At 35.6% G+C, this 14,429-nt stretch overlaps 1 protein-coding gene across 2 annotated transcripts; it reads right to left on the bottom strand.

The window, feature by feature from the left end:
* Positions 1–7,561: 7,561 nt before the first annotated feature.
* LOC126837563 (uncharacterized) lies at positions 7,562–14,133 on the bottom strand. Of its 2 annotated transcripts, none has more exons than XM_050571499.1 (6): positions 14,003–14,133; positions 13,699–13,846; positions 13,077–13,135; positions 8,307–8,427; positions 7,869–7,978; positions 7,562–7,726 (listed from the first exon to the last, which is right to left on the bottom strand). In XM_050571499.1, the coding sequence occupies exons 1-5, from the start codon at positions 14,084–14,086 to the stop codon at positions 7,890–7,892; spliced, it is 501 nt and encodes a 166-aa protein (XP_050427456.1). In that variant the 5' UTR covers positions 14,087–14,133; the 3' UTR covers positions 7,562–7,726; positions 7,869–7,889. The 2 variants fall into 2 exon arrangements, with proteins under 2 accessions (XP_050427456.1, XP_050427457.1); XM_050571500.1 differs by having other exon boundaries at positions 7,873–7,978.
* Between the last annotated feature and the right edge of the window lie 296 nt (positions 14,134–14,429).

The raw sequence follows: 14,429 nt of genomic DNA, 5'->3' as shown, positions 1-14,429 counted from the left end.
AAGGTGGGGTTCTCCCAATACTGGTCACCGCGCTCCAGGGCAAGATTTTCCTCGTCGGGCTCGGCGTTTTATCGTCTCTCTCCTTCCGTTTGGTCGGGCCTTCGCCCTTCCCAAAGTCCTTTCGGAAATTTCCTCGGTAGCCTTCCAATTGCTTAAGTAGTGGGTCGATCTTTCGTACTGACTGCTTGACTGACTTGTGGCAGTTTTGCTGGCGTGCAACTTCTGCAATAGCCTTGAAATTTTCGATTAGTTCCTTCCATGTTCTGTCTTCCTTCTCTAGGATGATGTCCTTCGGGTTACAAACTTCTTTTCCCTCTGTATTCTTCCCTCTCTCTGGGTTGTTCTCGTCTATGTACCCTTGCGAATTGGCTAAGCAAGCCGCATCGCAAGGTACATCCAAATGGGTGTGGGGCCTCCACTTCGCTCGCCCTTGTTCGGCGTCAACGGGAGCCGGGCTACTGGAACCCCCGCCGACGTCACCTGTCTCCGTCATCCGAATGGCGACTGGTGCGGTATGGACTATACTTAATAAGTTGTCTTCCATGGTGGTTTTGTGGGGTCTCCTTCCCCTTGCGGTATGCCCGCCGCCGGGTTGTGGTCCTTTATTCTGTCCAAAGGCGAACCACCTGCCTCGCCGACCCCAACTAATTAAAGTAAGGGCCGGCTCTAAGTCGCCTTCCCCGTTAGCCAACCCAATTAAGGGCCGTTACCAACTGGCACCGCGTGGAGGTGGGGATAGGACTTTACCAGTCAACCTAACCTAACCTAACCTAACCTAACCTAACCTAACCTAACCTAACCTAACCTAACCTAACCTAACCTAACCTAACCTAACCTAACCTAACCTAACCTAACCTAACCTAACCTAACCTAACCTATGGGCGACTCGGTCACCCAATAACTATGGTGAAAAACTGGCACATGCAACCCTAAAAACTTCCGACCTCCGGGAGCTTGGGGTGCAGTATAGCATTATGCAAGAATGCATAGAAAAACAGAAAGGAAGAGGCATAAACCGAGTAATACAAGACGCGTGCTCAAAAACCGGAGTACTACTCAAGCGGATCAGCGAACGCGTTGAGACTGACACGGGTCCCCAAATCCCGCTGGCAGTCACGTCAAGCCCGTCCGTTAAAAAACCGTTGGAGACAGTCCAGGTGCCCGTGGACGGCAAGGAGCGGGACACTAAGAAAGTAAAGAAGAAAAGAAAGAAAAAGAAGGAAAAAGAGCCAGCAAAATCTGGAGACAAGACGACAAGACGCAAACTTGCACCTCCTCGACCACAAGGGATTGTTATCGCTAGGGCCGATGGCGGTGGTAGTTATGCCGACATAGCCAGGAAGCTTAAGGACAATATTGACCTTAATGCTTTGGGCGTCTCTATCCAGGCAGTGCGTAAAACGAAGGAGGGCCATTTGGCCATCACAGTGGGCAAAGGAGCCGATGCCAGCCAGGCTGCTCTCAAGCTCAAAGCTGCGGCGCAAGACTTACTCGGATCCGACATCGGTATTCGAGCATCGTCCAACAAACAGGTTGTGGAGATAAGAGACATCAGCGCGGAGGACGGAGCCGGTGATGTATACGCTGGCATATGTCAAGAAGGTGCCAACATCAATGAAGTTAGTGTTCAGAGGATCACCCCTCATACGGAGGAACACAAAAGGCAATCGTTACGGTGACGGCAGAAGTTGCGAAAGTCATCTGTAAGAAGGGGAAAGTAAGAATCGGATGGGTCTTGTGCCGTGCTCGACCAGCAGAACGACGTCTGGACCGATGCTTCCACTGCCATAGCTACGGCCACAGGCAAGCGGGATGCAAAGGCCCAGACAGGTCTAAGCAGTGTATGACATGTGGGGAGGAAGGACATCTCGCAAAAGATTGCCGAGCCTCACCGCATTGTGTCCTGTGTGAAGCCAGACAAAGAAACGCTGACCACTATCCCGGCAGCGGGAAATGCGAAGCGTATCGAACAGCGAAGGCCAAGATGAAGAAGTGAGACCTGGCGGCGTCTGAGACGCGGGGTAGAAGAGGAGCAGTCACCAGCCCGGCGGCATCTGCGATGCGGGGTGAAGACCAACCCAAATAACACAAGTCTTAACTTAGAAAATGTAAAAATTGTCTAATTTAAGAGATGTATTGTAATTTCAAAACTTATTAGTAGAAATTGTTTGTGTAATAATTGTCTAATTTAAGAGATGTATTGTGTTTTTCATACTTGTACATATTTTGTATATATCGTGTTTGATTTCACAATAAACGATGTAAGCGGCCCCAAAGTAATGCTTAATAGGCGAGTTCTGGGGCCGTTTACGATTCAAACAGGGAAAAAAAAAAAAAAAAAAAAAAAAAAGGTTAGGTTAGGTTAGGTTAGGTTAGGTTCGAGGGCATATCGGACAGTATCCTATGAGGCAGTAACGCTCATAGCATCAATGCCTCCCATAACACTGCTAGCAAAGGAGCGCATATCAATACGTAATGCCACAGACAAATGTCAGACTGCCAGAGATGCCCGAAAGGACACAATGAAGGAATGGCAAAGAGAATGGGAAAAGGCGGAAAATGGCAGGTGGACGTACACGCTAATCAGCAATATAGAAAAATGGGCAAACAGGAAACATGGCGACTTGGACCACTTCCTCACGCAAGTTCTTACGAACCATGGATGTTTTAACGCCTACCTACATAGGATGAAAAAATCGGAAACTCCGAAATGCTCCTGGTGTGAGGCTGACACCGACGATGCCAATCACACACTGTTCGTGTGTGACGCATTCGAAAACTGGCGAAGGGTGCTCGTTGGAGAGATAGGCCACGATCTAACAGCGGCCAACATCGTGGACACCATGTTAGAGTGCAGGAGTCAAAGGAATTTGATTGTATACTACATCAATAAAGTGATGAGGCATAAATGCGATGCCGAAAGACAACAACAGTTATCGACGAGGAATACTCAACAAACAACTTAAAACGGGAAGTAAACGGAAAAACGGCAGCCGATAGGTGGCCCGGCGGCCTATACAAGGCGGGGCGAAGGAAAACAGGAAGCGCTTGGCGGCCTCTTCAAGGCGGAGCGGAAGAAAAGCGGAGGCAAGAATATTATAATTACTATAACTAGTATTCAGTTAATTTAGGGGAAATAAACCAGTGTCACTAAGCTACAATTCTGTCAACGATGAATAATTTTTTTGGGGGGTTTCAAATTTTGACAGTAGTAATAGATTTAATATCTACAAATTTAATGTATAATTTTAAAATATCAAAAAGTAATCATTTTTTTGAAAAATTCACTGTGTATTATAATAAGTTTTCTAAAGCTATGTTTTATAAAATAATGTTACGTACAAAATAATATGTCTTAACACACAGCTAAATTTAAAAATAATACCATACAATATTTTAGGGCACGTTGTTTATCAAAAACAAGTGTTTTATTAGCGTAGTTTGTATTTTTGTTTGTATAGTATGTATGGTTTGTATGGATACATATTCAAATGTTTGAACTATTTTTTATTATGACCGTAGAACCCTGATGTTCTAAGAGCTAATGCGAACAACTTCTTTGTATATTAAAACAAAATAGTATGTGATTAAATCGTCCTAATTTAAACATGTATAATTATTACTTAATATTACATTTAATAAATGTACAGCAATAATATTTTCTTAACTGCCATAAATTAAAGAATAAAGACGAATTCAATTAATATATTAGAGATATGAACACAATAACAAAAAATTGTCAACTAGAATACAAGACAGTGATGAAAAAATACTTGTGTAATCCTAACAGTTATTTGTCTTTCGTCTACATTACCAACCGTTTACAAACGATCAAAAGTCGTTGGGTTTTGAATAAATACTATAGACCTGTGACATCTACGTACCCACCATGCTTTGATCCATTATGCATTGACCCCACTGTACTGACTTACTTGGATATAATTACTTTTAAAAAACCCCTTTGATGCTAATTTTTAAACACTACACTTCACTTTAATACTTTCTTACTGTGCTTGGTTCGGACTTTACTGGTTTGAAAATACTAACTACATCGAAGCGTTTATTTGAAAGTGATGTTATCACTTACAGTTATAATAATTCTTGTTAACCTGAGACTTCCCCGTTCCTACTATACGCCGACGCCACTGTGCCCCAACTCCACTATGCCCCGACCACACTGTACTGGCTTTTTCGTGTTTCAACTCTAATATCGAAAATCGTACTTGAATGGAATTTTTTTTTTATATAATAATTAATAACCTTTAATGAATAATATAATGGCTCAACAAGAAGGTACTTTAATTGGCCAATAATAAAAAAATTCATCCCTTCCCCTAAAAAAAACACAAAATATGTACATATTTCTCAACTTATAGAAAACAATATTTTACCAGACTCACAATTTGGCTTTCGCCCCTCCCAAAACACAATCCATCAAGTTCATAGACTTATTGATGCCATTTCATTCTCTCTTGAGCAAAAATTATACTGCACGTGCGCTTTCCTAGATACAAGTCACCATTCAATAGGGTATGGTATGAAGGCGTATTATACTAACTAAAAAAATTTCTTTCTCCGTCATTCTAGCCTTGCAATTAAAGAGTCGTAATAAATAAAAAGATTTTTAAAATAGTAATTCCTCATTCCTTTGGTATGCCTGCACACGTCAGTTGTACCAAATTTAAATTATAACCATTTTCCACCCCCCTAGGGGGTTAGAGGTGACACGGCCTGCAAGTGCATGTTTCCGTTATTAGCGATTAAATGTGCGCCCGGTCGTGTTATCAACTGTCCACCGTCTCACCGCAGGTGGGAACGATAAACTACTATATCGGCCTGAGCCGGCCGTCGGTGTATGAAGAGGTCCGGGGGGTGTCATCTTTACAGCGAAACACGGCGGCGATGACCACTGTAGGCAATCCGATAATCAGTTATTGATTTAACATTGGTCCGGTTTGCCATCCGCCGCCGTCCCGCGTATTCACGTTTTACCACGTTTCTTTTCTAAGTTAAAAAAATTAAAAAAAAACCTTAACTCTTTTAAAATTCGGTTTTTTTTTCGCTTCTATTTACTTCTACCCCCCATTTCTACCGCGTCAGAGGTTAGGGGGTACAATTATTTTTTAGTTTCTTAGCCGTATTTTTAGGACCTTTAAATTGAAAATTTGTCAGTAGTTAGAACTCATATGTATCCATAATATATTAAACGGAAAAGGTTTATTAGGCACCGTATATTTCAATTCATAAATACATAAAAATATTTCAAATATTTAATTATTATAATATATCATAATTTCAAATATTGTTTAAGGTTGTGATTCATCAATATAGGAATTGAAACTTGATGTCATAGAGTCTTCTACGCTATCATGTTCGTCAACAAACTATAGCATTTCCAAGAATTCCACAAAGTTTACGTTTTTAATAATAGGTTCTGCCGACTGTTCCATTGATTTTGAAATAGGGTTTAAGTATGCCTTGTTGTCGGCATACTCCTTAGGAGACAGTTCACCGTCTTTACTATCGTCAAACTCATTGAAGTCGTTTCTGGCATACATGACCTCGCTTGGACTTATCAATTATGCTAGCATTTTTTTTTTGACATTTTCATGTCTTAGCTCTGGCACATATCCAAAAAAATTATAACGAAAAAAGCGTTATCAAAAAAAGCGTTAACACACGGGGATGGGGTTGGGGACGGGAGATAGGGGGTAGGAGATAGGGGTGAGAATTAGCCGGTACATAACCGAAAAAAAGTGCTACCAAAAAAAGGGTTACGGTGTTATCTGATATGAGATAAGATAAGATATGTTGTACGTTCAACGATCAAAATAGAAATGAATAATAAATTCAAAATAGTTTAATTCTCTATGTTAAGTTACTTTTGGCCAAATAATAAACACTACAATTTTAGCCAGAAACTTGATTGTACATAATTTTTTAATCTCCTTGGCTTATGTTGTAAGTGGAAGCTCCATGTAAATTTTTTTTTTAATTATAATTCCACAACTAATCTAAATTTATTCGGTACTTCAACGAGACATGAAAATGCTCTTTCGTGGTTGCAGACTCAGCTGAAAAACTTTTTTTTAGTTATAGGAAGAACATGAGGAAGGTGTCGCGTAAAAAATTTGCATTACCGCATATAAGCATTTTAGGAAAAATACAAATGTGCATAAAAGTATCAAGTATATTCATCATAAAATATATTTTATAATTTTATAGAATAAATCAGTATAGCTATATCAGATCTTTTGGTTTCGCTTTTATACAATGTGTAATAAAAGCATGATATTTTTTTTTTAAATCGATAAAATCTTATTTAGATAAGCTTCTCATTTGTTTAGTTTAATATGAAAACATGTTATTATTTGTTAAAAAATGTCTGCATATGTACTACAGCTTGATAATGGATTGCAATTCCTGACGCCTCATTTAAAAATAATTATAACATTAGATATATTATAACATGATTTAAAATATATATATTCGGTGTTAAATAAAACATGTTTATTTGTTAGTATCCTACCAAGAAGAATTCGTAAAGTATGTTTAGTTTGATTGGTATTGCTTTTATAAAATGTATACTAGTAATATAATATATGTTGAGTTTTTTTTTTTAAGTAGACATTGTTCGTATGACATGCATAACAATACAACACGACAACAAAACTACTGAGAGTATAGATAAAATGACAAAATAAAATAAATAAAATAAAATTACGTAATAAAGGGATTTTTTTTTTTTTTTACAAATCTATATCCAATTTCACCAACCAGGTTTTTTTAACAATACCCATGCATTATTTTTCTACTTATTTAATAATCTATTTAATATAACTATAACATCTTCATTTTTGATTCCCCTATTTCATATATATTAACACATAGTTTACAAAGTGCGAAATAATATATATTTAAAATTCAAATAATAAATATTTTAAGATTATTGTAAGCAAATGAGACAATGTAATGCATTTATTTATAGTGTATTGACCAATAAATGTATGATACATTACAAAAATAATCTTGGCTACGGGCTACAAATCATAAACGCAGTAGTTGTTTTGCCGATTGACAAAACCAAAATATGTATTACTTGTTAACACAACCGTCTTATAATAAAATGTTAATGTACCTACAGTGTTACAACTACTACTTTTGAGGCATCAAAACTAATAGTTTTTAACGGTTAAATACAGTTGTTTCTTTTTGAATTTGAGCATTGATTTGATTTGATTTGATATTTGTGTCCTCGTTTTCAATGTATCAAGTATTTTTTGATCGATGTAATATAAATAAACACATATTCAGATTAGACTATAACTCCAGTCTAATTTTCAGCTCTTAAATTTTGAAAGAGTAACCTAACCTAACCTTTCTCGATTTTGACACTACTCTCAACTCTACAGATACAATCAAATGTTATATATATTTATTTATTATCAAAAACTAAGACGGAGCAGATAAGGTTAATTTATAATTTTAATATGCTGAAAACTAGTTATTTAACATTTTTATAAATTTATAATATTTAAAAATACAATTTTCAAATCACCCAAATAGTACAGTATTCAATTAACACAAAAAAACACACACCCTCTAAATTTTTAAAAAATTAATACATAAACCTTGAATTTTTATTTAAATAAACTTGAATAATTTAAAAAGTTTAATTTTATTATTACAGCGAACGGCGATAGAAAGTTGCAGTAAATTTGTAGCCCTATAATATTAACACAAAAAAAAATTAACAATGCGATAATATTATTATCGCAATATCGCAGATTACAATATGTGAAATTATATCAAATTTAATATCCTTCAGTTGAAGAAAAACAAAAAATGTGTAAGAGTGAACATATTACTTGCTTGGGGGTTGCAAATGTTTAAATCCTCAACTGGTCGGTGTTGTAGCGTATAGATAAACTTTTAAAAACCATTAATGTATAAAACTCGTTCCATGACATATCAGTTTCTAGAAATCAATTAAAAAGTATTCACATTAAAATTTATCAAACTATACAATGCTGTAACGAATCGAGTGGTTGCAATTATTATTATTGCGTTTTTATGTACAAAGTTTGGCCATGACGGGTGTTATAAAAAGCCATCTTAAATCAATAATTTAGTTTTTCAATAATTTAAAATCATGTCGAAAAAAATTTCATGAGCAATGTTATAAAATTAATATTTTAATGTTAAATAAAATCAGTCCAACAGTCATAAAATTGTTTTGTAACATATTTCGTCGAAAAAGAAGATAAAAGCGTTTTACATTTCTAAAACTTGTTCTTTCTACGTACCTTTCAATGCTGTTGTCAGTTCGTTTTCAACCAGCTTTAGTTTCTCCCGTAAATACTCTTTAACTGCGCTCTTGGTAACTGGACGGTTTTTGACGATTCCGTTATAAATATCTTGGAGATCCTAAAATCATAAAATTGTTTTTAAAATTAGGGGAACATATTTTGTTACGGGCCAAGGAACCCCAGACGACCTCCAGCTCTTACTGGCGGAAAGCTCTAAACGAGCGAATTCAGTAAGTACGTTTTGTAACGATCATATTTCACTTGACCGTTACTTCGCGTCCCAAACCAACTGACACAGCACCCCCGCTTATAGGTAGGGGAACGGTCGCACACACAGGACAATGCACGTCACGTATCATCTAATTAACCAGTTGACTTTACCATCACGGACCGCCAATATCCTCGACCTTGCGCTCTATATTTTTGCCGTTTTACTACAAGCCGCCCATCCGACTATCTTTTGTGTGCGTCCGTTTCAACTCCGCTTTGACCAACCATTTCATCGTCCAACCCAGGTCAGAGTGTATATATATATATATATATTGTATAATTTTGTATTTTATTTAGAAACCCTAATTTAGAATAAAACATCTTGTAGCCTGCAGCTGAGAGTTAGATTATTTAACAGTGTGACCGCCCGTTCTAGCTCCTCGGGCGATATATTAAGTTAATAAGGGAGACTTTAAGGCCAATTAGACGTAGACAACGGCCTAGCCAACCGTTTTCCCGTGGGGATCCGTCTATTTTAGCTTTATCGACGGCCACTTTGCCTAGTCTAGCCAGCTAGACAAGTAGGTCCGTTACAACTTGGTGGAGGCGCCGATTGCCGTTAGTTTTATTTTTTATCTTGGGGGAGAACCCATTTTGCAAGTGAATAAACTACGGCCACGACCCCATAAAACTGCATTGATTAATTTATTCGCTCTCAGTTTGTGTTAAGGTGTTTTATTTTACGGTACAAATTGCTCTGGAATTTTAAAGGATATTTTATTTAACTTAAATTGCATTATTTTTATTCAATTAAAAATTAATTATGAATATCACTCCGCAATGCTTTTCCGGTCAATTGACCGAAGATATTAATGATTATCTAGAAACTTACGATAGGATATCGGCTGCGAACGACTGGAGTGAGGCGCAAAGGCTAATAAGGTTTCCGCTATATTTAAGAGAACAAGCGAAAAAGTTGTATAAAAGAATAGAATCTAAAAGCGCAGATTTAAAATGGGCAGATTTGAAAAAGGAATTTTTAGAGTATTATAATTCAGAGGAGCAACGTTGCACACTTGAGAGTTAAGTTATTTAGAGGTACGATCGCCTGTTAAGCTCCTCAGGCGATATAGCAAATATACAAAGGAGACTTTAGGGATATTTAAGTGTAGATACGGCCTAGCCATCCGTCCCGTCTTAGGGTCCACTAATTTAACCCTATCGACTGTCGTTTCAGCCTAGCCTAGCCAACTAGCCACGCAGACACGTTACAATTAAGTCCGTTAAGTTGTAACGGACCTACTTGTCTAGCTGGCTAGACTAGGCAAAGTGGCCGTCGATAAAGCTAAAATAGACGGATCCCCACGGGAAACGGTTGGCTAGGCCGTTGTCTACGTCTAATTGGCCTTAAAGTCTCCCTTATTAACTTAATATATCGCCCGAGGAGCTCTAATTCTCATTAGATACATATGGAACTCTAGTAAAATAGGGCTTTTGACTGTTAAAACTACTACAAGTAGACCTATTATTATTGTTACTGGCATAATTAAAGTTAATATTTCTGGTACCGTTATAGCGATTTTGGGTTGTCTTATAATTCCTATTGAATACATCCCTAACCTTATTATTATTTATCCCATTCTTATAAGTAATATTATTGTTATTAATATTATTATTAGACTTGCGAGCACTATGCATAGAATTGTTAAAATTCGTACCGTGATTTGTCCTAGTATCCTGATAATTATTTTGGTTTGCTCTATGAGTCTTATATTTAAAGTTATCAACATGTCTTTTATAGTTGAAACACCTGGTATCACGATAATTATTTTGGCTACCCTATTACTCATATTATTTTGAGTCCTATAGATATTATAGTTATTATTTCCAATTGTGTTTATACTAAATCTATTATGTTTATTTTTCAAAAAATGTATAACCATCTCTTCGTCATTTACTCTAAGAGATAACTGCAATTTACGTAAATTGATTATACCTTCATAGATTGTTAAAAAATCCATGCCTAAAAGACTATTACCTTTCAAATTTTTTACCACTGCACATTCTATTTCAAACGGCACATTGTTAAAATACACTATAATATTTGTTTTTCCTACAAAATGTAGTTGCGAACCTATCGCAGTATATAATTTTGTTTGCCCAAATGAATTAATATATTGATTTTTTGGAAGTAAAGATTCATTAATAACGCTTACACTTGCTCCTGAGTCAATAGTGAACTTATAACCAACATTATTTAAAATACCTCTAATTACTAGGTTATTACTTAGACCATTTTTGTTATTCATAAAACAGCTACTTATATTTTCTACTAACGGGGGTGGTCTTTGACTATTATCATTAGACCATGCATTATAATTATTACCATTAGGATTCATATACCCTTGTTGATTGTATAGATTTCTATTATTAATATTACGACCATCGTCGTAACTATTAATGTTATAATTACCATTATTATGCCTATTTATGCCGTTATTAAAACTATCCTTAAAATTATTGTTGTTTCTATTAACTGTTCGAATATGATTTATTCCATAGGGGGTTTGAGTTAAAGTGGACTCTGCGATTTGTTTTGTGAGTGTCTCTACTTGAATTCTTAAGGCTTCTACCTCGGGGTTGGTTGGGGTATTAAATAAATTTCGGGCTCCTTCGGCCTTTCTTAAATTAGATTCTAATTTTTTCATAGTAGAATTGTCTTGCATACAAATCATACTAAAATACTCGGGTGGTAATTTACGCATTACTTGTGTTATTTTGGATTCTTCAGACATGTCAGGGTCAATTTCATCAGAAAGGCGGTTAAAGTCACATATAAACTCATTAACTGTTTCGTCAAGATTCAGTTTTCTTTGAGTTAATTTAACTTTAAGCATGTTTTTACGGGTTACTGTATTAAACGCTTTTTTAAATTCATCTTTAATATTGGCCCAAGTTAAATTGGTATTTCTTTTTTCAAATAAAAAATAGAAAGATTCTGCAGTGCCTTTTAAATAAAATGGAAAGTACAATAAGGTTTGTTCATCCGTCTAATTATTTAATTTTTTTATCCTATCGAATTTGGTAATGAAATCGTAGACAGATTCGTCGCTTGTACCGTGAAAAGTGTCTAGGGCAAGAGGTGATAAGTTTGCTATCATAGGGGCTGTCATATTGAATTCTTGATCGTAATATTCAATAAAATATAATAAGAATTTAAAAGAAAAATGTTAACCAAATATTATAAAATAAATTAATAAATTTCAATATTAAATGCAATTTGATACTTAATAAAAAAAAAATGTACTTTACTACAACCTGAGAGTTAATTAAAAATAGCAGGTACAATTATATGGGGTCGTGTCCGTCGTGTATTCCCTTAAAAATATTGGGGTCCCTCCCTGAGGTAAGACTAACGAATATCGGCGCCTCCACCAAATTGTAAAGTGTCTGCGTGGCTAGTTGGCTAGGCTAGGCTGAAACGACAGTCGATAGGGTTAAATTAGTGGACCCGAAGACGGGACGGATGGCTAGGCCGTATCTACACTTAAATATCCCTAAAGTCTCCTTTGTATATTTGCTATATCGCCTGAGGAGCTTAACAGGCGATCGTACCTCTAAATAACTTAACTCTCAAGTGTGCAACGAAACGAAAACAGGTTTATTAAATAAGTAAAGCTATGTACATATATATTACACCTCTACCTGGATCCTAAAGCGTTCTCTGTAGTTAGTCCAGGTAATGGCGGAGTTGAACGGACACACGAGTACGGGTAAAGTTAAAAGAAATATAAAATAGTAATGTAACGTGAAATATAGGTAATGGCTTTAGAATAATTAGGTCGCGGTCCGAAGATGGTAGTATGTCAACTAACTGGGCATCGGTGCCCCTGGCATTGTCCCGTGTGTCTGTTGTCTCCCCTACCTATAATGGCTTACATGCTAATCGGGGTAAACTGCTAATAATGCATATTTGGAGGCGAGTGGTAACGGGCGGCTAAATGTGACCGTTACAGTTTATTCCCTAATGGGGATTAAACACCTGATGGAGGGCAGCAGTAACCATCAGTACTGAAACGAGGCGGAAGAAGAACCGTCTGGTACTGCTCGTTATCAGATTATTCAGAATATTATTATCAGAATACTGCGATGAGGAAAGTAAGGGGAGACTACCACATGATACTCCCATGTCTTAAGACCAGAAAAAACATTGCCAAAAGCTACGTATGGAGTGTTTTGTTGTATAGTTGTAAAACTGGACCTTGACAGTACGAGATACAAAAAACTTGAAACAATAGAAATGTGGACCTGGAGAAGATTACTTCGTATTAGTCGGACTGAAAGAAAGAGCAATGAAGAAATTCTCCAAATAGTAGAGGAAACGAGAGTATTGCTATCCATCATTAGATGATTGGAATGGCTGGATGCAACGGGTATTCACATATGAAGACTCTAGCATTAAAGAGAGAAGAGTGGAAGTCTATATTTTCGCTATGACAAGGCTTAGTCTTTAGAAAATAAAGATCCTATATTAGGATAGAAAAAAATCATAATTACCCAAAAAGTAAATTTTGATGTTATTACTGCTATAAATTCGTTCGGTGACATTTTAGTACCTAGAAAGCATTATAAAAGTGTTCACATTAAAATTTACTAAACTACAATATGCTGTAAGGGATGGAGTTGTTGCAATTTTTGATATTGCGTTTTTATAAAGTAACGTCATTAAGGGTACTACACATTAAAATGACCTAAAAACAATAGTTTTATTTGTCCCCTTGTTTAGTTTTAAAACAATCGCGTTTAAAACAAAATTCTTGGGGAATGTCGTTAAATAAATATTTCAATATTAATTACAGATTGTGTAACTTTTACAAAACGTTTCACATTCTGACACGATTTGTAAGAAACAATATAAAAGCGTTTTATATTTTTATAGTAACTTGATCTACCCAACTACCTTTACAGACATCTTCTGCATTTTTTTTTTACCCCCCGACGCCTTTTTCATAAAAGTATAAATACCCCTTAGAAATGTTGGAAAAAACGCACTACCCAATATTCCAACATACCCAACTATCGATATTTATTTATGTATAACATCGAAGTGAATATTAGTTTTCACATTTCACACATATATTTTACAATATACATTAATTATTATTATTGTTCAACGTACTCCACACTGAACAAAGTATCTTATTGATATCGAATATAGAAATATCAAAATCTCTCATCACGTTTTGTTGTTTTATGTACTCTATTACTGTTTCCTTGGTAACATCGTTGCCTTGTTCTAAAATCTTTGTATGAAGTCTGGTTAGAATCTAAAATTATTAACATTTTTAATAAACAATGTGAATACTGTTTTTTAGAATTGATGTGTCTCGAACTTTTTACTATTATATTAATCAATAGATTTATGGAGAATTGCATTTTTTTTTAATGAATCATATAATTAGATAGAAAATATTTTAAATTACCGACGGATCTTCGCAAAGCCCAGGATTTGCTTTAGACAAATGAACAAACAAAGATAAAAACAGAATACAATTTTTAAAATTCATGATTGTCTGTTTTTTTTCAACGCCTAAGATATTCGAATACTGTTCTGCCGTTGTTTAAAACTTAAATGATTCTTATTCTTTTAAATGGCTTCTGTTGTAGCGATTTCAGTGTAAAACTTATAAGACTTGTATAAACGCATATGTATTTTGTTTGTTCAATGTAGTTTAAAATTCTATTTTGAAATAAATAATCGTGGCTATAGCCTATGAATCGTAAAAAAATAGTAGTTGTTTTGCCGCTTGACAAACACTAACAATTTAGCTATTACTTGTTTACTCATCCGTCTTTAAACTTTTTGTAGAATAAACGTATTATAGAAAAATTATTGTTTTTCAAATTACT

This window comes from Adelges cooleyi, unplaced genomic scaffold (assembly GCF_023614345.1).
Source record: "Adelges cooleyi isolate 19-005CV unplaced genomic scaffold, UGA_ACOO_1.1 ACOO_flye_CR_arks_rails_tigmint_CR_PRNA_251, whole genome shotgun sequence".
Lineage (NCBI taxonomy): Eukaryota > Metazoa > Arthropoda > Insecta > Hemiptera > Adelgidae > Adelges > Adelges cooleyi.
Note: the sequence above shows the minus strand (reverse complement) of the source record. Positions and strands in the feature narration are given on the sequence as shown.